The sequence below is a fragment of the Malania oleifera genome, chromosome 4, assembly GCF_029873635.1.
Source record: "Malania oleifera isolate guangnan ecotype guangnan chromosome 4, ASM2987363v1, whole genome shotgun sequence".
Classification (NCBI taxonomy): domain Eukaryota; kingdom Viridiplantae; phylum Streptophyta; class Magnoliopsida; order Santalales; family Ximeniaceae; genus Malania; species Malania oleifera.
This window is the reverse complement of record NC_080420.1, coordinates 113,217,608-113,244,009: the sequence shown is the minus strand read 5'-3', so window position 1 is coordinate 113,244,009 and position 26,402 is coordinate 113,217,608. Positions and strand designations below refer to the sequence as shown.

Here is a 26,402-nt window from a genome sequence, read left to right as displayed (position 1 = left end):
GGAGAAGACTAGTCCTATCCTGATAATTCAAAATTCGAAGATAAATAGGAACCCTATTCTTCAGCAATACCACAACCAAACTGACAGAATCCTTACTGAATCTTCCCCTCTCAAAAGAAGGAAAAAAGAATGGGGAAATTGACCATATCACAGCCTGAAGCATTTGGGAATTGAATTTCTCATTCAACAAACGCCTCTGAAATCTCTGACCCGATAGTTTAGTCCAAATGAATTTGAAATTCTCAGGTTTCAGATAATTCAACCCCAAAAGCTTCGCCTATATAAATTGACAGGGTACCCTCCCCTACCTCCACCACCTCGGTTCTTATTTTTATAGCAAACCCAGGAACCCGCAGATCACAAAAAATGCATCAAGGAAGAAGAGAAAGAAAGACTGCATGACTATGTGCATTGCAAGGCTATATTCAAACACAACCACGAACAACGAAGCCAACTCCTGGTTTTTTTTTATTTGATTTAGAATAAGATTGCACGACTATATGCATGGGCATTCAGTCGCAGCAAATTTCACAGGATTGGATGGAAATCGGGTGTGGGTTTGATGATGAGTTATGTTTCAATCTTCAGCAGCAATACAAACAACACATGCAGCACCAGCAGAGAAATCAAACTCTGTTTTTTGACAACAGGAATCAGTTCTCCATTTCAAAAACCAAGGTCAACAATAGCAATGATAATCAATGCATGGCATATTCTTGGAGCTTAGCTTCTCATCCGGAGAAACATATACAAGAGATTGATGGACTTATCAGCTCACAGGTTAGAGATTTAAAAAAAAAAAGTATTCAAACAATTACAACACTCTGTTTTTGGGTTTCCTTCTGCTTGATCAAAATCTTTTTTTTTTTTAATTGATTTTTCCACTGATTCTGTTCTACCCCATCTTGTTGAAACAGAATGAGACGTTGAGATTGACCTTGCAGAAGCAGACAAGGCAGCAACTTGGAATCCTATTAGGCGAATTTGAATCAACAACATTACCTTTACTGAGACAGAAGGAGGAAGAAATAGCACAAGCGGTGATTAGGACCATTGAGCTAGAAGATTTCCTGAGAAGATTGGAGACGGAGAAAGAAGTGTGGCAGAGATTAGCAGAGGAGAAGGAGGCCATGGTTGTTTCGCTTAATGTCACATTTACGGAAATGAGAGAGAATCTGTGTGGTTTCTTCCACGATGAAGGGGAGGACGCAGGGTCATTCTGGGACGAGAACAGAGCAGAAACAGAGGAAGAAAGAGTTGGGGAGGAAGAAGGAGAAGGTGATGGCGAAAGGGTGGAAAAGAGAAGTGGAAGGATGCTTTGTCAAAGGTGCAATTCTAGGAGATCGTGCATGCTCTTCCTTCCTTGCAGGCATCTTTGCTCCTGCAAAGCCTGTGAAGCTTTTCTGAATTCTTGCCCTGTTTGCACATCAATAAAGAAGGCTGTGATGGAGGTACTTACTTCCTAGGATGCCGTAAAGCAGACGAAGAGGGGAAAGGAAAATAAATGAAAATTCTTGAATTGGATGCCAAGAATTCACAAGAGGAAGAAGAGACATTTTTTTTTAAAATTTTTTTGAATTCATGCACTGCTCTTAGATTTTATTTATTTATTCATTTATTTTTCTCTTTCTGAGGGGGATCTCTGTTTTCATGTTCATATTTTGTAGAACCCCAAACCAATTTTTTCAGACATGTTAGTTCAATTTTTTAAGAGTTACACGTTCCTTCAAAGTTTGAAACCTTTTTTCCCAGTTAATTTATGGTATTTTTCTTTTGTAGGTCTTGGGACAGCATAAGAATATTATTTTTAAAACGTATATTTTGTAGAAATTTTTATCTAAGTTATACACATCCGCAAATAATTCACATTGTGATAGTCTATAGTTAATAATATATACACATCAACTTGATTCCAGAAGGAGACTGCACCTTTTGTTTTCCATTCTATATCTCCTTTTATCAAAAGATCTAGTTTATATTTTGGTTCATTTGGGTTTTTGTATAAACTTTGGCCAAAAGAACTAGTGAAGCCTCGTTTTCTATATGGTTTGTGCTTCTTCCCCATCACCATTCATAGTAGAAAGTAATATGCCTTAAGAAACTAGTGATGATTTTGAAGGAGCTCCTGGCCTTTTTCATAATGCAGACTGATCACACACTTATTAATATTGACAACAGTGTGCTAGACTCTGCTCTCTAATGTAATCTGACTTTATCAACTACATGGCCACAAGACACATACTTGAGGGTTCTCTCTTTGAATCATGTCACTTGACTCTAATAGGACCCGCAGGGATCTTTTTCTTCAAGCCACTCTAAAAGACAGGAGGGTAAAGGACCCACTAACCACCCTTTTCTCAACACTGACCCAAGGAAAACTGACACAAGAGTACTCTTCCAGGAGCTGGTGCACAAAAGAACCTAGGCATGGGCGACTACTAGACAACAATTCCCTCTTTTCATTTCTGTTGGAAGTTCATGTTATTAACTGAAAATTTCATTTAAATAAGTGATGAACATTGACAATCACCACAAATTTAATTGCCTTGCCAGGCCTCAATTAAATCTAGACACGCTGTGAAAAAAAAAACAGCAAATGATAGCATGGTAAACTCAAGAACATTTAAGGTAGGATATGATTATTCTAAGAAACCATAGAAGATAGCATGGTAAACTAAAGAACATTTAAGGTAGGATATGATTATTCTAAGAAACCATAGAAGCACCAGTATATCTAAAGTGGTAGTCCATAAGCTCTCTTACCTTATGTAGGGTATGTATCTGCCGCTGCTGCTAAAGCTTGTTATCACGCTTCAAGCAAGACGTCCCGACAATTATATCTTAACTTCTGAGCACTGATAATCAAGGCAAAACTTCAAATCTCAAGTTACGCTATGTGCATTGCCCCAATAGAATTCAAGCATAGAAATCTAGTTTCACAACGTCATTCATTTAAACCTCAAGAAGAGAACAACATATCTATTCCAAAAGCACAATGGAACTGAAACAACAACAATAAGACTTGTAGATCAAAATGGTAATAGTTTTCATCTTGAAATTATTAAAATCAACACAAACACACCAAGGTCTTAAATCCCAACAACTTGGGATTGGCCGCACAAATATATTTCTTTTATTTCTGTGGTCATAACATTTGCTAACTCAAAGCCAAGCATGTAGTGCCGCACTACAGTCTACAGGTCTTATCCTTGTAGTGACTTCAGCTTGAATCAAGCCACTCATTATTTTATGTATGCATTGTCCTTGCTGTAATTTGGCAAATGCAGACCAAGTTGTAGGCTTATAACTTATTTCCTCTTCTTCACAACTCCTTGAAGAACCCCATCAATTCCAAAAGAAGCAGATAGTTGTGTCTTGTCAACTGGACCTGGTAGATGAAATGTGACAGAAAAGTGCCCTGGTGGGCACATATTCTGTGTTTGCATCTCAAAGATTTGAGAGTGCTTGCACACTATTCTCTCACCTGTTGTTGTTACTCCCTTAATCACCACTTTCCCATCTGGTTCAATGTTGAAACTAAAGTCATCTGCAGTTGCAAATCAAATGGTCAGACAAATAATTGGCTTCCACAATAGTAGTTCTACATAGAAGTTGAAACCTCTATAATATGCAATGATTCAATGTTGATTTCCTTGGTATCTGAAAATTGATCTCAACAAATAACCAGATAAATATTCCTAAAAGCCAGAAAGAACTGGAATTACTAACTCAAAAACTACCATATCAGGCAACTATGGATGAACTTCATTTTTCATTGGGTTTGAACAACTGTTATTCTGTGAATATGTGCTCATCAGTAATTTCAATAAGCAAATATATTAATTTTTTCCTTTTAACATTAAAAATGATGAACTGCAATAAAATTCAAAAATGTTAATTTTTTTTTTACACCAAGTAATAGCATCTAACTGTCCAAAAAAATTTTAGAACATCATGGGAAGAAATTTCGAAAATAGTGCCCAAATGCAAGTCCTGTATGCAACTTACTTTCATCACTTGCCACCCCAGGAAGGGATACGCGGAACATGTAAGAATCCTCACATTCACCGATATCCACCAATCCCACAGTTGGTCCCACCTTCCCCATCGCTGCACTCCCAGTGAGCCCTACTCCCCATTTGGTTGCAGCTACGATCTTATCCCACTCTTCCTCTTCTGGATGAGAAGGCAAAAACACCATAGCTGGCCCAGAACTTTCAGCAGGCCTAGTATCCCCTACAGCTGGTGATGGAGCATTACTAGGATGTGATAAGGGTGGACCAACGTATGGCATGCTATTGAGGGGTGTCACATTAAGAATATCCTGAGGATGATTTTGGGGCTCTTCATCATTAGCCTCATTTCTTCCCCTGCCAAAATGAGGAAACCTGAAGTCCAATGTAGTTGCATATAGTGGACAAAAATAATAATAATTATGCATGAATATTTCATATCTTGAAAAATAAAATAAAATAAAATAAAATCTTGTCTTCCTACAAGACACAGGCTGAGAGGATCAATCTTACCTTGGTAGCCAACTCATAGCATTTGCATTTGGAAAAAGAATACATTAATCAATATGCAGACTCCCCATCTGGAATTCTCAAATAATTATTTTGCATTTTAAGATACAAATTTGGAGAAAATTTAATATTTATTTTGAAAGGAATACCAATCTATCATTACTTTACAAGGTCCATCATCTGTAAACTCCTATTTCAGTATTTCTCCTAAAGTCAGCCATCACCTCTAACTCATTTAACCTACATAGTATGAACTTAAACAAACTATCACAAATCAAGACTCCCAACCCTTCTTATGACATCACTAATATGTTCCACCAACATGCACTACAGCCTCGCATCGCCACCCACTGCCTCTAACCACCATCATCCACCCCCGCCGACCACCATCCTACTCTTTTGGATTTTGATGTGTCAATTAAGACCCAAAAAAATGTAAGCCCTATAAAGATGATAAGTGGCTAAGGGCCCATTTGGTTAAGGATACAAAAACAAGTTTTCATATTGTTTTTGAAAATGATAACAAGGGATTATATCATGTATTTTTTACACTTAAAAAACACCTTCAGTTAGTGGTTTTCAAAATTGATCTCAGAAGTGAAAACTATGGAATTGCATTTGATTAAGGTTTATCCAAGTGGAAATTTCTTAATAAAATTGTAATAATAATAATAATAATAATCATTATTAGTACTATTATTATCATTAATACCAGTATTATTTCAAAAATAAATTATCCCTGTACTTTGTATCTTAATTGCACTCGGAAAACAATATCTGAAAACATGGAAAACACCTTAAAATCGCTCTTGAAAAACTCTATTTTTAGGAGTGCTCTTGGATGCATTTTTGAAAACGATTTCTTGAGATCACTTAACCAAATGAGAATTTTTTGTATTCTTCATATCCCGTGTTTCCAGATACAGAAAACTATATCTGAAACGTTAATCAAACACACCTAAGGTTACATTTGGTTCAAGAATTTCTATTCCTGAGAATATAATGGTCATATGGTATAAGGATTTGATAGTTTACCAAAGAAAAAAAAAATGACACCATCAAAGCAAGAGACAAAATTTTTTTTTTTAACTAATCCATAACATGGAATGGCATAAACAAGGAATGACTATTCTCAAATTTCATCATGAAAATGTCTATTTCATCCTATTCTATGTTAAAAGCATTAGATTGCTACTTCACCTAAGAGTTTAAGTTACAACGTTGTGAGCTAACAATGTAATCAAGCTTTAATACTCCCTCCTTTGTTCTCACTATCTCCCTTGTATATTTGGGTTTGTGTCCTTTGTCCACCATTTAAGTCCAGGGCTGGATAAGTTGGATCCTCATGCTAGCAAATGTATTTTTCTAGGCTCCTCTTGTACTCTAAAGGGATATTGATGTTATAGCCCCACTTTACATTGTTTCTTTCTCTTTTGATTTACTTTCTTAGACTCTACACCATATTATTCCAATTCCTTGGGTCCTAGTGACATAATGAGTCCTTTCTTCTGCCTAGTCCTTGACACTCCGACCTAATGTCTTATCCTAGTCCTCCTCTTGCATCGTCATCTTAGTCTAAACCTTCTAGTCGCTTGAAGCATCTTCATTTGTAGGTAGACAAATGACAAAAACTCAAGGGAAGAGAACCCAAACCTGGTCCTAATGCTATGCCTTTGGAATCCTATCATAATCCTACCTGCCATGACATTGGCCTTCCCATTGCTGCTAAAAAAGGTAAATGCATGCCTGCTTCTGTTATTACACCCTCATACTACTACTTTGTTTCCGCTTTATCCAGTGTTTCCATTCCCAAGTCTACATATCAAGCCGTATCCCACTCTAGGTGGAGGGCTGCAATGGTTGAAAAGATGCACACGTCACATACTTGGGAATAGAACCTCTTCCTGTTGATAAGCTTGTGGCTAGATGTCATTGGGTGTATATTGTGACAGCCAACCTTGATAGCTCTGTGACTTGCTTACTATTTTGTTACCTCTTTTTCCAATGTTTCCCTTCCTATGTCTATATCTCAAGCCTTATCCAACTCTGGGTGGAGAATTGCAATGATTTAAGAGATGCATGTTTTACATATTTGGGAACTGGTATCTCTTCTAGTTGATAAGTTAGTGGTTGGATGTCATAAGGTGTACACTATGAAGACCAACCTTGAGTGCTCTGCAGCTCACTTACTATTTTCTTACCTCTTTCTCCAGTGTTCCCTTCCCATGTCTACAGCTCAAGCCTCATCCCACTCTAAGTGGAGAACTGCAATGCTCTAAAAGATGCACTCTTTACATACTTGGAAACTGGTACCACTTCCTCTTGATAAGTTTCTGGCTAGATGTCATTGAGTGTACATTGTGAAGGCCAATCCTGATGGCTCTATGGCTCGCTGAGGGCCTGTCTTGTTGCCAAAGGATATATACTCAGGGGTACAGGTTGAACTATACTAATACATTCTCCTCGATTGCCAACCTTCCTTTGGTCCAACTTGTTATCTCTATAGCTACCACTTTGTCATTGGCCTTTGCATTAGTTCGATGTAAAGATGTCTTCCTACCTGGTGATATTCAGGAAAAGACCTATATATGGAGCAGCCGCTTGAGTTTGTTGCTTAGGGGGAGTTGGCACTAATATGTTGGCTCAAGAAATCCTAGCATGGTCTAAAGTGGACACTTAAGAATGCTTTGGTCACTCGAATGTCGTGGTACTTGAGTTTAACCTTTAGTGGTATGTGATATATTGCTTTGTATACAATAGGATTCTGCTTGTCATGTATGTGGATGATTTTGTTATTACTCATCTAGGTATCCAAAGCCTAAAGGCCAAAGATTTAGGGATGTTGAAATATTTACTAGGTATAGAAGTATCCAAATCTTGTACGAGGATCATGTTGTCAAAGAGAAGTATGTTCTCAACCTTTTAGATAAGATTGAGTCATTGAAATCTTGTTGATACATCCATGGATCCTAACAGCAAATTAATGTCAGATGAAGGTGATTCGTTGCCCAACTTCAGATGATTTTTGAGACTTGTTGGAAATTTAAACTATCTCACAACCACTCGATGGATATATTTTTTGCAACAACAGTTGTGAGCCAATTTATAGATTCTCAAAAATAAGTCACTAGGATGTAGTCATTCGTATCTTGAGAAACCTCAAAGGTGCACTAGGAAAGGTCTTATAAATAAGGATTGAAGTCACGCTCATGTTTATGTACATAAACATGTAGATTGGCATGGGTCACCTTCTAACACAAAATCCACAATCTGATACTGTGTTTTTGTTGGTGATAGTTTGGTACCCTAGAAGGGTAAGAAAAAAACTATGGTGGCCCCGTCGCATGCCAAGTCAGAGTATCAAACCATGGCCTACAGTACACATGAGCTAATTTTTCTAAAGAACATGTTGGAGGAGCTTGGTTTTCCACATTCTTAGTCTATGGAGTTGATGTGTGATAATCAAGCTGTCATTCATATTGCCTCAAATATAAAACATATTGAAGTTGATTGTCACTTTGTGTGGGAGAAACTTGTGCAAAAGCTCATTACAACCACTTATGTGAAGCCCGAATTCCAACTTACTGATTTACTCACTAACGTAATGCCATGGGGGGTGCTTGGGTTAATCTATTTGTAACAAGCTAGGAGCATATGATATTTGTGCACATCTATGCCCCAGCTTGAGGGGGAGGGTTAGTAATAATTGGTTATTTATTAGTAAGCATGAGTTTGTAAGAGTATGATAATAATTATAATTTACATGACATCATAAATAGAGGGAGATCTACTATTGACTAGGTTTTCAAATCAAATACTCCTTTACATGCAATAAAAAGAATATATCTATTTGCATATAAACATTGAAAAAAGTTGGAAGGATAAAATCATTTTGGCCCTTGATTTCTATTTCGAAAGAAGGGGGAAAAAAGAAAGAATAAAGATACATAAATTTAAATAATTTGTGGGTGGGCTTCAATATAAACTCTATAGCTGCAATACAACTTCACATCAGAAAAGAGCAAAAATATTCCTAAAACACATTGCAAAAACTTTCTAAAAAAAATAAATAAGCATAGAAACAAAAAATCATATTGAAAGCTGAAGCCAAAATGGAAGTAAAATAGAGATCTCATACATGGCTATCAAAAGCCTGCACTATTCTACCATCATATTTATAATTTGAATGTTCCAATATAATTCTAAAATTTCTCAAAACTTACAAGCAAAAGCAATTTCAATTATTGATTGCAATAAACAAAGTGCTTGCTACAAATATATATGGACTGAACACATACTTAAATTCCATCAGAACTCCGACAAGTGAAATATTTGATTACCTAAGGTACTTAATAGGGAAAGTACCCATATTTTGCAGCCCAGAAGACCAGCAAGGAGAGGCCCATCTACATTTTCTCCAATCATAATGATTTCACTTTTTCTTTCCTTTTTTTTTTTTTTTGTTTTTGTTGGTAAAAGAGGGTGGCACCTCCTTTCTTTATTAGAAAACCCCTCACTTATGGCGGAGAAAAACCGTGGTTCCAACCTTGAGACTTGGGGATAACAATAAACCCATGATGGTGACTCTGGAAAACAAAAACCAATAAACCCATGACCAACAACCAAACAAAAAAAATAAGAACTAAACAACTATAAGTGGAAAACAAACAAAACTCTTGAGGATCTCGAGAAATAAACCATCCACTACAACCTTCACAAACACCAGCACGAAGCATCACGAGCGCAAGGAAGGAAATCCCAACAAATCCAAACGAATCATTCCCCTGACTTGATGTGGAAGATCATCCTGGAAACTATATGATCTAGATATACCAGATTCACCCTGCTTGGCAAAGAAATCCGCACTTTGATTCGCCTCTCTATAAACATGTTCCACTTTGTAATGTATGTCTCTCAATGCTAACACAAGCTCTTCCCACAATTTCCATAAGTTCCAAGCCGAACACTTCGTAGAATTAATCCATTGAACCAACAAAGCAGAGTCACGGGCAATCTCCACTTGATCAAATCTGAGATCTTTGCATAGATTAATCCTTATAATAATTGCTTTCAATTCAGCCATATTATTGGTTCCATAACCCAGTAATGAGGAAAAAGCTGCTTTAAATAATCCTCTTTCACTTTTTCTAAGTTTAACTTTCAAACCCGAAACTGCCTCAAACCTTGCTGAGATACATCTCAGATTCAAAATGAGGAGAGGGTCATCCTGACAAAAAATGACAGTGTCATCAGCGAATAGGAGATGTGTGACCTCCATAGATGTTCTTGCCTGCCAACCCTAAGGCCTTTGAGCAGCCTTCTCTTGTGGCTTTGATCAACATGAGGCTCAACACCTCCATCACCATGATGAACAAAAAGGGGGATACAAGTCCCCTTCTCTCAGACCTTTGGAGGAGCGGAAGAAAGCAGTGGGACACTCGTTGATTAACATTGAGAAGCTTGGTGTTTTGATGCAATGAGCGATCCAACTACACCAATGCTTCACAAAACACATTTTCCTGAGAATAATGAGAAGGAAGTTCAGAGGATTTCCTGAGAGTAAACAGAGGACGACATGGTGTTGGGGTGTGACATTTCATCAAGAAAGGTTTGGCATGACTCATGGCGCAATCAAGAAGTTCTTAGTGTCTTATTTCTAGCCATTTATAACTTGGCATGTGATAAAGATGCCTGCCTTAGTCAACAACTTCAAACCTTAGATCGAGGGCTCTTTTGGAACATCCCCTTAGAAATGTGGAAGATTGGGAACTCAACCAACTCACAGACTTCTATAGCTTTCTTTACAGCTTCCAACACCATAATAGCACCGATCTTCCTATTTGGGCCTTAGATGAGAAGGGGGCCTTCACTGCTAGATCCTTCTACGGAAGCTCTTCCCTTGGGGTCAAACAACTTTAATTTCCCATTAACTCTAATTTGGAAGACAGCAGCCCCCACAAAAGTTTCCTTCTTTGCATGGGAGGCAACCCATGGTAAGATTTTCACTATGGACAATTTGCAAATAAGGGGTCTGTCAGTAGCCAACAGATGTCCCCTTTGCATGGCTGATACAGAATCCTTTGAGCACATCGTCCTTCACTATGCTTGGACAAGGATCTCTGGAATATGATGGTGACTCTGATCAGACAAAGGTGGCTTGTCGCTAACTTTGTGGGAGGGGAACTCTAGGCCTGGAAAGGGATTCGAGCAACAAAGGATAAGAGAAAGGCTATGTCCCTCATTTCCCCTTGCAACTTTCTTGAGCATTTGGAAAGAGAGGGATAGGCGAGTGTTCAAAACTTCAACCTCAACAATACAAAACAGCAAAGAACATTGGTTTACTGCAGCCAATAGCTGGCAAAGTAGGACTGTTATTAATGATTATAATGTAATCTTTGATTTGTGTAACACCCTTCAGAGTGCTTGATTTACTGTACCATGGGCTGGCATCCCCTTAATGCCTCTTCAATTAGGTTTCCTTATCCAAAAAGGAAATTTGATAAATGAAAAAAGTTAATAAATAACGATGAAGAAAAAATCCATCTTATCATAGAAATCACAATTTTTCATCCAAGTAAAAAGTTGAGCTAGCTAACTGCATTTATAGTTCCTCAATTGAACAACATTAACTTTCTGAAAAAATAAATAAAATGAAAAAAAGTAATAACTCTCTTAGAGATTAACAAGGAGAAATTTTCAAAAAAATATCTATCCTCTACAAAATTTCCTTTGAATGTGATATTAGATAACTAGATCCAACATGCCTAAGAAGGTTCAGAGTTCCCTAGATATTAAAAAAGTTAAACAACTGCGTTGATTATTTTTTATTAAATTAAAGTCATTGAGCAAATTAGCATTAATCATGAAAGAAGAACCGTAAAGCCAAATCTTTAACATAAGCAAAAAGTGATGCAAATTTTGCTTTTACAAAATATACAAGACAATAAATGTTGTGCTCTGCCTTTGGTCTGCAGAAAACAGATCCTATAAATCTAGAAAAAGGCACTAGGGCCATTTTGCCTGGTAAATCACTGTACAGCCCACACTTCATTAGCACCTTAACAGGCCTTTCACTATAGCCAAAGTGATTGCTTTAAGGTGTTTAGGATATTTATATGAGCTTGACTTGTATACAGTCCACCATCTGTCAACTGTTAAAAGAACATTGTGTAATTAGTTTGTATCTGACATCACTTTCCAAATGCATAAATTAGTTTGTTTTTTTTTTTTTTAAATTTTCTCACTTCTTCTGGAGTTTATGCTTACAAATATTTTTTTTTATGATCATTTGATAAGTGCTAATATATCCTTTCCTCTCCATAAAAGCATTTGGAAGGCCAAAGTTCCAAAAAAATCAAGCCTTTTATGTGGTTGGTTGTTCTTAATAGAGTTAACATCAACAATCTTAAGCAAAGTAGGAGAACCCAGGCACTTTCTCCTGATGAGTGTTCTTTATGATTTGATAATTCAAAAAGTTCCTCTTCTCCTACTGCATTGTGCTTTTGCTTTGAAAATTTGGAATAAGCATTTTGGCCTATTGGGAGAGCATTGGGTTTGTCTGGAGTCAGTGTGGCATTTGTTTGCCACATCATTTTCTGGTTTGGTGGGAGTAAAGCTACCGCTGCATTGTGGAGATGTGCAGTTCTAACAGTGTTTTTGGAATATGGCTGGAAAAAAATGCGCATATATTTACAGGAAAGAGTTGACTTCATATTTTTATGGGATAGGATTCATTGTTTCGCCTTGTTTTGGTGCTACTTTGAAACAGTGAGGTTTTCAGACATACAGAGAGGGATTGAGAGCATATCATTGTTATCTTGATTGTTGTTTCTTTTGTTTTCCTCTGTTCTTTCTTTCTTGTTTAGGAGGATTTCTATTCTCTCTCTTCTAATGAGATCATCTTTTTTCTTGTTAAAGAAAAATATTTTCACATTTCTCCAATTATACTAATGCTTTTATTTTTATTGGAATAAGATGCCAAGAAACGTTGATTGAACAATCCTCAGAGATTATCAAATACATATAATTGATGAGCTTTCTAATGATGAAGTTGACAATGCAAATTTAACAAATACCAATATGATTCCACACATAACACAGCCCGAGACAAAAAATAAAATAAAATCAATTATAGAACTAGACATATTCCTATTTGATTCATACTTCCTGTGAAGAATAGATTGTGAGCGGAATTCAGTACTTCTTGAATTCTTCTATTAATTATGTACATCCCAATCTTACATTATATAATACAATCAACTATTCTAAACAAGGAAATAATCCCCCTACAGAATAATATATAATCTTCTACATTTACCCACTTTCCTAATTTACTCATTATTCACAAAGATACTTGGGATTTTAACATAGATACAAGAACAGGACAAGAGATTCAATCATGCAACATAAGTAATCTAAAATTAAGAAATTGACATATCAAGGACACAAATAAGCATGTGCAACTTGGTGTAGGAGCCTTGTGGATGTTGCATTCACAAAAAAAAAAATTAAAAAATAAGTTAATGAAGTTTAAGATGCAAAAGCATATAAAGTAAGACATTGTAATGAGTTATAAAAATCAGTATAAAATTCATTCTACATTTGCAAGTGTAGACATATCTCTGAGAATTGGCCAACTGTCAATTGAGTGTATACACTTGATGAACTGCTTTGAAGACACATCCAAAGTATGTTGGATGCAAGTAAAAGGACTGCATAAGAACAATAAGTATTTGACAAGAATATGGATGCTCTTGCGTAATGAAAGTGCCATCACTTTTTTCTCTCTGCAGTTAAAGTGATCTTTCAACCTAATCAATAGTTGAAAAGAAGGCAAAGAAGAGTCCCCACTTAGAAATATAATTGGCAAATTCACTAACATTGGTCATATTGAATCACATGTCATTTGGAAGTTCACCAAGAGCAATGCATTTGCAAACATTGATCAAATCATATGATAGAACCTTGGTTATTCGATGATCGTGATCAAGTTAATCAAGATTGGGTTATACATAATATGAAAAGTGTAGGTGAATGAACTCAATCAGTTGGTTAATAAATTAATTTATAGTTGGTAGAAATTGGTTTTGCACTCTTAACATATGAAGAATAAAAATTAGTGTCCTTAGCCATTGGAAATAGATTCAACACCACCTTGGAAAATTAGCCACAGCCATTGGGTCTCAACCATCTGCCATGCAAAAGCCCTATAGGACCTAAGACTTGCAGTTTGAATTCTTTTTCTCCCATTAAGGACAAGTGTCCTCCCCTATAGAATCCAAGCCAAACTGCATTAAATGAGACTTAAAAGATACAGATATGATGAAATCCTTGAATGGTCAATGATCAATCTACAGTCTGCCCACAACTGAAATAAACATCATTCCTTCTCTCCATGAACAAAAATTTAAACAACGCATTGCATAAGTGTTTAAAAAGCCAAATGAAGGAAAAAAAAACAGCTTCTGTTGTTTCCAAAAGTAACAAAAAGAAAGACCTCAAGCCTCATAAAAATTGAAGAGAGTTGCAAAGTTAAAGATGGAGGGAAGACGAAGAAAGCAAGAGAAAGAAGGAGGTGGCAATTTCCCCGAGAGTTACATTCAGCTCTAGGTTTGCCCTTTTATATATTAATAATAAAAAAGCTTGAAAGAAAAAAAATAACGCTACTCACACCACATAATTACAAAAAAAACCTATCTCATCTAACACTCCCCCTCAAGCTAGAGTGTAAATATCACCTAAGCCCAGCTTGTTACGACCACTAGACAAGGCAAGCTTAAGTAGCCTTTGGGAAAGCATCTCCTGACTAATCCACAAATTTCACAAATGAAGTCCTTACAACCTTCTTCAAAACAACATCCCTCACAAACTAACAGCCAACTTCAATGTGCTTTGTCCTCTCATGAAATATTGGGTTGCTAGCAATATAAATGGCAGCTTGATTATCGCAGAACATATCTAAGAGCTTCTTGACCAAAAATCCCATCTCTAAGATATAAGACTCTTCAACCACATAAGCTCTCTCATAGTATGAGCCACAGCTCAATATTCTGCTTCAGCACTAGATCTAGCTATAGTAGTTTGCTTCTTGCTACGCCAAGTAACAAGATTACATCCCAAAAATGTACAATATCTAGTAGTAGACCTTTAATCATCAACCGAGCCACCCCAATCTGCTTAGTATCCCATAATCTCAAAGTTTCTGAACATTCATATATCAAACCTCTACAAGGAGAGCCTTCGAGATACCTTAGAATCCTATAAACAACATCTCGGTATGGTTGTTTGGAATTTTCCATAAATTGCCTCACCACCCCCTACAAAAAAGGATTTGTCAGGTTGATAGTCCAGTAGAACAACTTGCCAGCCAACTGCCTATATCAACATTTATCTTCAAAGTCAGGTCCAACAACAAAACTTTACATTGGGATCCGTAGGAGTATAAACCACTTTAGCTCCCAACATACCATTCTCACTTAGGAAGTCCAAGGTATATTTTCGTTGAGATAGATTCAAACCTTTGTTACACTGTACAATCTCAATACCAAGAAAGTAACGCATAGGACCAAGTCCTTGATTTGAAATTTTGCTTGAAAAAGCCACTGCTTGACATCCACATCCACTTTGGTCATTACTAATGATGATGATGTCATCAACATAAACTACTAGAAGCACCATACCTATCTTGTTTTGGCGAACAAAGACCAAATTATCATAATAACACCAAATGAAACCAAATGCGGAGCCCACCTCACTAAATTTGTCAAACCAAGCTCGAGGAGATTGCTTAAGACCATAAATGGCCCTACGTGACCTTTATACCTTACCATCCTCTCCCTAAGCAACATAACCAAAAGGTTGCTCTGTGTGTACTTCCTCCTGGAAATCGCCGTACAAGAAGGCATCTTCACATAAAGGCAGCCCGGTGCACAAAGCTCCAGCGTATGCGAGGTCTGGGGAAGGGGCAAACCACAATGGGTCTATAGTACACAACCTTACCTTACATTTTTGCAAGAGACTGTTTCCACGCCTCGAACCCGTGACCTTCTCCAAGTTACACAGCGACAACTTTACCGTTGCGCCTAAGCTCCCCTTTAAGGCACTCTTCACATCCAATTGGTATAAGGGTCAAAAAAATTAACTACCAATGACATCAATACACAAACTGAATTTAGTCTAGCAGCAGAAAAAAGGTCTCAAAATAATCAATACCATATGATTAAGTGTACCCCTTGGCAACCAATCAAGCCTTAACCATTCAATAAAGTCGTTAGGAAGATATTTGATGGTGTAAACCCAACGACACCTAACCAAGTCCCTACTAGGAGGAAGATCCACCAAATCCCATTTCCCCCGAGCGGATGGATCTCTAGAACTAGAAGTCAAAATAATGGAAGGCAAAAGAGGCGGCTGCATAGTGGTTGTGATATCTGTGCCTGCTTTCTGTTGTTTATAAACCCTCAATTGTTTCTTTGGGTCAATAATTAATTAAGAGGAAGATCATAAGTTTTTTCTCTAAAGGGATAAGGGAAAGGGTAGGAGGATTAATGCACAAGAGGGGAGCTAGAAATGATTGATGGACTCAACACTATATTCATCCAATGAAGACCCAACACTGGAGAAAAGAAGGTGTCCCCTCACAAAAAGCACTAACATATTTCTTGCAAATGTAGGGATCATAGCATCTATATCCTTTTAGAGTTCTCAAGTAGTCAACAAAGACACATTTAACAACATAATGAGAGAACTTGCTCAGATTCATATGCGGAGCATGAACAAAACATGTGCACCCAAAGACATGAGGCACAACATAAAACATGGAAGTTTTTTGATGCACAATAAAGAAGGGAACTTGTCCCCCTTAGAACAATGGAAGACTTCCTATTAACCAAAAAAGAAAAAAGTTGTAAGAAGAGCAACGGTCCAAACGGAGTCCTTGTAACAATCTTCACTAGCGTCCCTCACAAAAATAAGGGTTAATTTCAATATTCTTTGTCCTATCGTGAATTTAAATGACAACTAGATTATCACAAAATATATAGGCTTCATTATCAATAAACACGCCTCTAATATTAGAGACTTCAACCCATTTGTTAGATGGGGAGTGGTCAAACAGCCCATTTGTTCGGGAGGTTTGGGGTGAAAATCCCCCTCCTCACCTTCAATAAAGCCCTCCTTGTGAAGTGGTTAAGGAGGTTCATGAAGAAGAAAGACTACCTTTGGTGGCATATTATTGTTTCTAAATATGGGCTTGAACATATTGATTGGACAACTCACAATAGAAGAGGTCCCTATGGAGTGCAAGTATGGAAATTCATCAATAAAGGATGGGATGAGTTTTTCCAATTTGTGACATTTCAAGTGGGGAATGGGGCCAATGCATTTTTTTGGCATGATGTGTGGCATGAAAATCATAATCTTAGAGTTGCATTTCCTTCCATCTACAACTTGGCTTGTGACAGAAATGCCCTTATCAGTCATCATTAACAAATCACTAATCTGGGAATTTTCTAGGGCATTCCTTTTACAAGGAATGTGGCAGATTGGGAACTTCACACACTCTCTAACTTATACAGATTTCTGTACAAATTCCATCACTAAAACATCCCCAACAAGCAAAAATGAGCTTTGAGCAAAAATGGCGTTTTCATTGTTAAATCTTTATATAAGAAGCTCTCAACATTGGGAACAAATCTCAATAACTCCCTTGGATTCACATTTGGATGACAGCAGCCCCTTCAAAGGCCTGCCTTTTTTGCTTGGGAATTCGTATATGGAAATATTTTAACCCTTGACAATCTGCGGAAATGAGGGCTTACAGTCATGGTTTCTATGTATCCCTAATGCAGAATCAGTCAACCATATTCTTCTCCACTGCCCCTGGACAAGGAACTTGTGGAATTTGGCTCTTGCCATGGTTGGGCAGCAGTGGGTTATGGCAAATTCAGTTGGAGGGAGACTTGGGCTTGGAAAGGCAAAAGAGCCACAAAGTAGAAGCGAAAGGCTTTGAACCTCATCCCTCTCGCCATCATTTGGTGTGCTTGAAAAGAAATAAGAGAGCCTTCAAAGATTTTTCTACTTTGTTTCAGACCTGAAAAGCCCAATTAATTACTGCTGTATCCAGCTGGCATAGTAGGAAATTTATTAATGATCATTTTGTAATCCTTGATGTTTGTGTCACTCTTTAGAGTGGTTGATGTTTTATACCACAAGTTGGCATCCCCTTGATGCCTTGCTAATATATTTTCTTTTTGCTGATAAATAAAACAGTAGAGACTTCAGCCACACAAGTGCTTCAACACTAGATCGTGCAAAGATACGTTGTCTCTTACTACGCAAGGTAGCATGATTACCACTCACATCTGTGCATTAACAAATAGTAGGCCTTCAATCTTCAACAAACACAGCACAATTTGCATCAAAGTATCCCACAATCACATAATTTCTATTATATATCAACCACCTACCAGGAGAGCTCTCGAGACACCAAAGAGTCCTACAAACTACGTCTAAGTGTTGCTGCTTGGATTTTTCCATAAACTAAACCGATCCACACACCAAATGATATGCCACATCCAATAACAATCAAGTCGATCAACTTGCCAACTGCCTATACCTACATTTATCTTCAATGGTCCAACATTCCTATACAACTACCTGTTAGGATCTATTGGAGTATCAACTCAGTTAGATACCAACATACCAAATTCACTTAACAAGCCCAAAGTATATTTTTTCTTAGATGAGTTCAACCTTTCTTACACTATACAATCTAAATGCCGATAAAGTAGTGCAAAGTACCCAAATCTTTGGTGTGAAATTTTCTTGAAGTCACTGCTTGACATCTACAATCTCACTTCAGTCGATGCAATGGTGATGATATTATCAACATAACCCACCAAAAAGGCACCACACTTGTCTCCTTTTATGAACCAGGCTGAATGACCAAAGTGGCACTAGAAAAAACCAAATGCAAAATCACCCATAATAAAATTTTCAAATCAAGCTCAAGGAGACTACTTAAGACCATAAATAGCCTCAACCTACATGCCATGCCACTCCCTACAAAGCAACATACCTAGTAAGTTGCTCCACCACTTCTTCATGCAAATCTCCATACTATAAGATGGTCTTCACATCCCACTGCTATAGGGGCCAATAAAGATTAACTTCCAACAAAATAAATAAAAAGACAAAATCTAGTTGAGCAACAAGAGAGAAGGTCACCATATCAAGCGTTAAGTTATTCAATAGAGAGCCATCAAGAAGATATTTGGCAGTGTAAACCCAATGACACTTGACCAACTCCTTATTAAAAGGAAAATCCAGCAAGTCCTTTTGAGTAGTCAAGGCATCCATTTCTATATTCATTGCAAGCTTGGTTGGCTAGTGCTTTAAAATGCCATAAGGGATTAGAAATAGAGGAAAGAGACAAGCGAAAAACATGTACAAATAAAAAGGTGAAGAACTGAGATCTCGATCCATAGACTTGCCAAAAACCCTAACCATAAATTACCTAGTATTGGTGCTGCAGGCAGATATGTTTTTAGATCATGCATTGAACATCGTCCTTCTTTATTGTAAATATGATCAAATGCATGTGTAATTAAAGACTACTTGAAAATTTATTATTTGTATGCAGAATCGCCAATAAGATAAGCAACTAAGGACTGCTAAGTAGTTTAGGAACCTTTTTGAAGAGCAATTGGCAATTCTAATTTATGGTAGGATGGATATCCACTCTCCAGAGCCTTGAGGCAAGACACTAAAAGGCAACTAGCCATGGAGAAATAAGGTGTCCTCTTAAAAAAGTTGACATCAACACTAACATAGTTGATGCCAGTGAACAAGAATGAAGAGTACGCACCAAAGACAGGATGCACAACAACGAACATGGGTGCTAAGGGTACATAGTGGAGAAAGGATTTGTCCCCTAGAATGCTAGAGGGGCGTCCTGCTTAACAGAAAACACCCTGAAAGGAGAACATCAATCCAAAACGTTTTAGGAACATGCATTTAAAAGAGTAGAGACCAAGCTGTATCATGTCTATTTTCCAATTTAGATACTCGATTGCTGAGGTGCATGCACACACGATATCTAGTGGATAATCCCTTTGGCCAAGAGAGAGATTGAATCTCATTTTGAATAAATTCAAGTACATTATTTGATCGAAAAATTTGAATACCAATGCCAAACTACGCTTTTATTTCCTAGTAGAATTAAGCGAATAAATTAATAAATTCATACCTATTTTTGAACAAATAGATCGAGGTCATATGCAAAAAATCATCCACAAAGGACAAAATATCAATGACTAGACAAATTTTGACTTTACATGGACCCAAAATATCTAAATGAATAAGAGAGGACAAGGATTTACTATAAGACTCAACTTTAGTTGGAAAAGAAGTCCTAATGTGCTTCCAAAATACCAGAACGCTCAAAATGAGAAGCCTTGAAGATGTTAAAGACTTTTTGCAGTTTTTGAAGGGCAAGATGATCCAAAATCCAAATGACTGTGTGCCACTTATCTAAAAAAGCATCGTGAGTTTTATGACAAGAACTAGATCTACCATCCCTATGGGCCACCATTCTCAAGCCCTCCACCAATATGCTTCATTTGGAGATCCCAAGTAACACTGAGAAAGAAAGAAGATTATGAAGCAAATATGAGATTTAGTTAATTGATTACCAAATAAGAAGTTCATGGAAAATTTAGGCACACATAATACAGATGAAAAAGGAAAGGACAAAAATGAAAGAATATTGCCACAACCAGATACTATTTTAACTGATCATCAAGAGTAAGCAATAGTGTAAAATAGTGGGTTACAAGGGTTGAAATAAATTAAGGCTATCTATGATATGGAAGGAGGCAGCAAAATTAATAACCTAATGGGAGAATGATGAAAAAGCAAGAAATATGGCCATACCTAAATGGACTCGATGTAGAAGACTAAGTCTAGAGTTGCTGAATTATGCGGACATGATTTTTATCCTCCTCTTAGAACACATAGATGATGAACTCTCAACTCCTCAGTTGTGTAGCCAGATGCAATTGAAGGGTCATATGTAGAATCACCCTTGCCAAAAGACCCATTGGCCCAAGTAGGTTTCCCATGGAGAACCCAATGACCATCAAACATATGGTTTTCCTTGCCACAATGTGAGCAAACACAATAATTGACACAAAGAACTCCTTGTCTTGATACACTACTTTTGCCACAACTGCCTTCGAAACCTTGGCCTCCAATACTTCCCTTGCCACAATTAGATCTAGTGCCAACCATGGCTGAACTATCACCAAAAGAAGCTAGAGAAAAGGACAGAAGGCCACCTTGATGATCTGTTGGATTCTAGCATATGCTTCATTCGTGGATGGTATAGATTCACCAACAAAAATCTATTCAAAGATGGGTTGAAGTTCAAGACTCAGCCCAAAAAGAAACTTGGCAGCTAAGAACTCTGCTTGCTGCCTCTTAATCATCTCATTCTTGGAACTATATAGTTGGTAGATATTGAGTTCCTCCACATACCCCTCAGAGTGCTACAATACTCACCAATGGACCTATTCTTGGTCAAATTTGAAAAACTTCTCATACAGTTCAAAAACATGGGTTTCATTTTTATCTTATGATAATCTTTCACAAAAATCATCCCACACTGCTTCAGTCGTTCTATCATCACATTTGCAGCAAATCGTGACTCCATGTTATTTCACAAACACACAAGCAGTGTATCATTCTCTTCAATCCAGTCCTTGTAATCCTTCGAATCTTGAGATTGTGGAGAATGCAGCAACTAGCAAGTGCTTGGACTTCCCTTTTACATTAGTATGCATTCAAACTACTTGAGACCACAACAAGAAATTGGAGGATCCAGTCAGTTTGGTGGCTGTGATTTGCACGTAAATGGTAGCAGGGCAGAATTTCTGTAGAGGCCATCAGAACAACCCCCAATACACCATAATTCAGCACATGCCAGTACCAGCCAGGACTGCACAGGAAAAACAGCAGGAACCACACACACCAAAGGAAATAAAAGGAATAAAATAACAACTCAGCTACATGGCATTATGGCTGGCAGAAATTAGATGCAAGTGCAGGAGAACAGGAAATTGAGTCACCAGACACCAATCAGAAGCCAACAAGCAACTGATACAAGATTGTAAGCAATCAATCATGAACACAAGCAGCATCAAAACAGCATCGTTCCTTTTTTCATTGGAGGTTGGTGAGGAAGGTGAGAAGCCATGCAGTTTAGGATATACACTTTGTTAACTTTATGTCAAATCAAAACTAAAAAAAGTAAAATCAAATCAAAAGGAATCATTTCCATTGAAGACGAATGCAGTATGTTACCATATTACTATCTAGTTTCCTCCTAAACAAGCTAAAATAGGATTTTTCTCCAAAAGAATTTTAAGTTTTGTTGTCTTCAGTTTTATGAGCTTATCCATAATTTACCCTGCCTATTCATTTTCTTCTGTCTTTTCCTTCCTTTCTTTTCCTTTCTTCTATGGGCTTGTGCAGTTGTACTGTTTTTGTTAGGATGTTTATGCAACATTTTACATGTCAATGGGAAATTTGAAAGTTCCTTGTCAAACTACTAAACTAGTCAGACATGGAAATTCCTAATTATCATATAGTAGCATGGGTAAGAGGAAAAAAAATTATAGGCGTTAGATAATTGTACTAAAACCAGAGGAAGTGAAAAGAACTCCAAGATGGAGTCACCCTCTAACAGTTAGATAAAATAGTTTGTTAATCACAAAAACTGAACAGGAAAAACAAAACCTGTGCACAATTGTAAGACACTAACCACCTCCATTTCAATCTTTCAATAAAGTTCTCCTCCCTTCAAAGGCACTGGCAATCTCCCACCTTGATAATCCACAAAACTCTCAGAGGTGTAGCATAATAAAACTCTGATTCTTTTTTCCTGCTATCTGCACCTCTCCAGGACTCCCACTCCTGCTCAATCTTTTCTGCTGCCACTCGTTTCTTTCCTAGAGAGCACAGCAACTTTACCAATTAGCAGTGCAAGAGAAGATGGTTAACTCTCTCTTCCTGTTCTTTGCACATATAGGCATCTGTTAGCTGTACAAAATAGCCATCTCATAAAGTTGTCAATAGAAAGAATCCTATACCAGGTAGACTACTTATCAAGTGAAGATGGAAATCATGGTAGGAACCTTATTTTCCATAGGGCACTCCAAGCAGAGTTTGCTGCCCTTGTTTCTCCTTTCTCTTTTCGAAATCAAAAGTAATAAAATTGACAGAAAATCCACTTTTTCAGCATGAACCAATCTGATTCCTCCCTCCTTTTCATCCCACTAGTTTACTAACATTTAAAAGGTATAGGAATTCTTTCAAGTCTCTGTTCTGAAATTTCTTCTCAAGTAAAAAACCCATATGATCTGGTTGTCTTCTCTTCCACAGTAGCATATGACAGTGACTTCTTTACTTGCAGCCAGTCTGAAAAAACCGGGTAACTGATTTCTAAGGGCTGTGCTCCCACAACATTAGCCATTCCAGAAAGCAACTGCATTCTCCTCGCCTACTTCAAATGTTGTCTTTAAGAAAATTTACCGAACTTACATATTTCTAAATTCTGCACTACGGGGATGCTTGCTTTGACATCTAACCAGTTTGGCCTTCAGAACTGCCCTACAGAAGCTAGCTCTGCCCTTCAGGTACCTATGTAACCATTTTGCGAGAAGTCACCTGTTCATGAGACACAGATCCAGCACATCAAGCCCTCCCATGTCAAATAGGGGTTTGACAATCCCCCATCTGATTGATTGAATATGAAAGCTTTACCTCTACCCCACAGGAATCTCCTTTGGATGCTCTCCAGTCTCTTAGCAATCAAGGCAGGAATGAGAAATATGGGCATAAAATAAATTAGAAGGCTGGACATCAAAATGTAGCTTACCTCCTTTTCAGAATCAGCAGACCTTTCATCCCATCAGTTCCTTTCACAATTTTCAATCAATGGAACCCAGATTTTTTTTCTCTTTAAATTTGGCACCTAGGAAGCCCAAGATAATTGGGAGGAAGTGATAACTCCACATCCTAGCACCTCAACTAATCTCAGCTTGTCGACTCCACTCCCCACTAGTATGAGACAGCTGTTCCCTAGATTCATTCTCATACCTCACACAACTTTGAATGCGAAAAGAATGCATATGAGGCAAAGGATTTGTTCTTCAGCAGCATCACAAATGATTGCGTCATTTGCAGACAAAAGATATAAGAAATGCATATCAATTCCCCTCTGGAGTTCTCTGTTTCAAAGCCTTTGATTAAGCCCATGAGTTTCAGACTTTCAGCCTTTCACATGTTATTGAGCATCTCAAGCACTAAAATGAAGAGCAAAGTGGACAGAAGATCTCCTCATCTTAAGCCTCTACTGGAAGCAAAAATCCTAGAGAAATCCACCAGGACTCAGAAATCATAACCTTTGCCGTTTCCATCCACGAACTCTAACTTTGCCTGGGGCTCATCTTTTAAAGGGTATATAAAAGGAAAGGCCAGTTTACAAGGCCAAATGCTTTCTCATTATCAAGATTGCAGATCACATCTAGAATTTGTCTTTCAATCGGGATTTGGAAATCAAAAGCTTCACTGATCAATAGAAATGTGTCAAGCATTTGGCCATCCTCCACAAAGGCATGCTGATTTCAGCCAGCAACATTCCCAATGACTTTTTTCATCATATTGCCAATGACTTTTGCAAGTAGTTTAGGCGCCAAGGTAAGGTTGTTGCTGTGTGACCTGGAGGTCACAGGTTCAAGGCATGGAGACAGCCTCTTGCAAAAATGCAAGGTACGGCTGTGTACTATAGATCCATTGCGGTCCACCCCTTCCCCAGACCCCGCATATGCGGGAGCTTTGTGCACCGGGCTGCCCTTTGATCAACAAAGAGAAATTTATATTAGCAAGGCATCAAGGGGATACCAGTCCGTGGTACAAAACATCAACTACTCTGTAGAGTGTCACAAACATCAAAGATTACATTATGATCATTAACAATTTGCCCACTAAGCCAGATGGAAACAACAGCAATCCACTGGCCTCTGCAAGTCTGAAGCATACTAATTGTATCTTTGAAGGCCCTCTGATTTCTATCTTTCCAAGCACACCAAAAGATGGTGAGAGAGATGAGGCTCAAAGCCTTTTGCTTCTCCTTGGTGGCTCTGATGCCTTTCCAAGCCCAAACCTCCTCTCCAACTGAATTTGCCAAAACCCACTGCAAATTCCACAAGTTCCTTGTCCAGGGGTGGCAGTGGAGAAGAATGTAATTGATTGATTCTGCATCAGCCATACAAAGAAAACACCTATTTGTGATTGTAAGCCCTCTTTTTTGCATGTTGTTAAGGGTTAAAATATTTCCATGTGCAGACTCCCAAACAAAGAAGGCAACCTTCAAAGGGGCAGCTATCCTCCAAATGTGAATAAAAGGGGAGTTGTGGCAATTTGTTCTCATTGATGAGAGCTTCTGGTAGAAAGATTTAACAGTTAAAACATCATTTTTTCCAAAGTCCATTTTGGTTCATTGGAGATGTTTCAGTAAAGGAATTTATAGAAAATACTGTAAAAGTCAGAGAGTGCATGAAGTTCCCAATCTGCCACATTTCTAGTAAAAGGAATATTCTAGAAATTTTCCTGATCAGTGATTTGGAGATGATGACCTTTGCAAAAACTAGCTAGAAGACTGATTGGCTGATTGTCTCTAATGTCCCTGGCTCCACTTTTTTTTCTTTTTTTTTTTGGGGGGGGGGGGGGGGGGGGGGGGGGAAGCATTGAGACTGGACACAAATTATCTTTTCCATCATAGGATTCCATGAACATGGCCAACACAGTGTTGATGGAAACCTATATTTAATGAGGATTTTATTGACAGAAAGTAAATTGATAGACATAATCCAGCACCCATCCTTCGTAGGAGTTAACGGGTAGTAGGGACAACACAAGGGCTATTACTCTCCCTAATAGACCCCTATCAAGTAGTTTCACCACCTATCTTTGCTAATATATGGTCCATCCTACACTAGAGCAATTTAGGTAAGGAAAGCCAGGTATCAAGTCAATAGCATGCTGAAAGTAGCACAAAGGGTAACCATCGAGTAGGTCATCAGGCCGAACATCCTGAAACTCAACTAATAACAGGTAATAGCTAGCATAGGGTCGATGTACACCAAAGATAAATACTTGAACACCAAAGCCAACTTGAGAATAAACTTCCCAAACTTGGAATGAAGCAAAAGTTGAATGGAATGTGCTCGAGCCTAGACCCAGCTAAAGGAGTAGGTTGAGGCAGAGAAGCTGGCCATTCGGAGACTTGAGAGCCATGGTTCTAGGTTTCACAGGATTAAAGGTGAATGTCTTTCCTTGGAACCTAAATCAGTAGGTGTTCTTTTGCCCATGTGCTCCATAGCCCTGTCACAAATCCATATAGGCAATCTAACAAGACAAGGGCTACATGCATAGGATGAACTACGAATCAAATATCCTTGGGGTAACTGCTCATTTGAATAGGGTATCTCTGAGTAACAAGAAAAGAGGTCTTGCCATATTGGTGATGCAAGCAACCCTTGAGGGCAAGGGCGGGATTCAAGCTTATGATTAGAACTCCTAAGGTAGAAGATACAATATTCGGAGTACTATTTTCATCGATAATGATCAAACAAAGCCTGTCCTTGACACTTAAGAATAGTCTGAATGATACTTGTATGCTTCCAATCATCCTCCTCTGTATCTGTAGAGAAAATGCACTACATGACATACAAGTTTTCATCCCCGATACTCAGATCCCCATTCTCCATGTCTAATGTGATGTGATTAGCAAAAGAATGAACCTATACAATCTCCTCT

The 26,402-nt window shown here is 37.8% G+C and overlaps 2 protein-coding genes across 2 annotated transcripts in view; one reads left to right on the top strand and one right to left on the bottom strand.

Annotated features, from left to right (window-relative positions):
• The first annotated feature begins 504 nt into the window (after positions 1-504).
• Positions 505-1,466, top strand: LOC131153943 (probable BOI-related E3 ubiquitin-protein ligase 3). Its single transcript, XM_058106389.1, has 2 exons — positions 505-780; positions 918-1,466. The coding sequence occupies exons 1-2, from the start codon at positions 505-507 to the stop codon at positions 1,464-1,466; spliced, it is 825 nt and encodes a 274-aa protein (XP_057962372.1).
• A 1,468-nt stretch (positions 1,467-2,934) lies between these two features.
• LOC131154583 (alpha-crystallin domain-containing protein 22.3) overlaps positions 2,935-26,402 on the bottom strand; it is a 29,249-nt gene continuing 5,781 nt past the window's right edge. The window contains exons 2-3 of the mRNA XM_058107452.1: positions 4,009-4,370; positions 2,935-3,547 (exon numbers count right to left, since the gene is read on the bottom strand). Of these exons, the coding sequence (XP_057963435.1) occupies positions 3,309-3,547; positions 4,009-4,370 (601 nt within the window). The 3' untranslated portion in view covers positions 2,935-3,308. The remainder of the gene's footprint in view (positions 3,548-4,008; positions 4,371-26,402) is intronic.

Excerpts from the sequence above, each read along its gene's own strand:
- LOC131153943 (XM_058106389.1), top strand. The coding sequence starts at position 505 with ATGGGCATTCAGTCGCAGCAAATTTCACAGGATTGGATGGAAATCGGG. Across the intron at positions 781-917 it reads ATGGACTTATCAGCTCACAG|AATGAGACGTTGAGATTGAC; the intron begins GTTAGAGATTTA and ends TTGTTGAAACAG.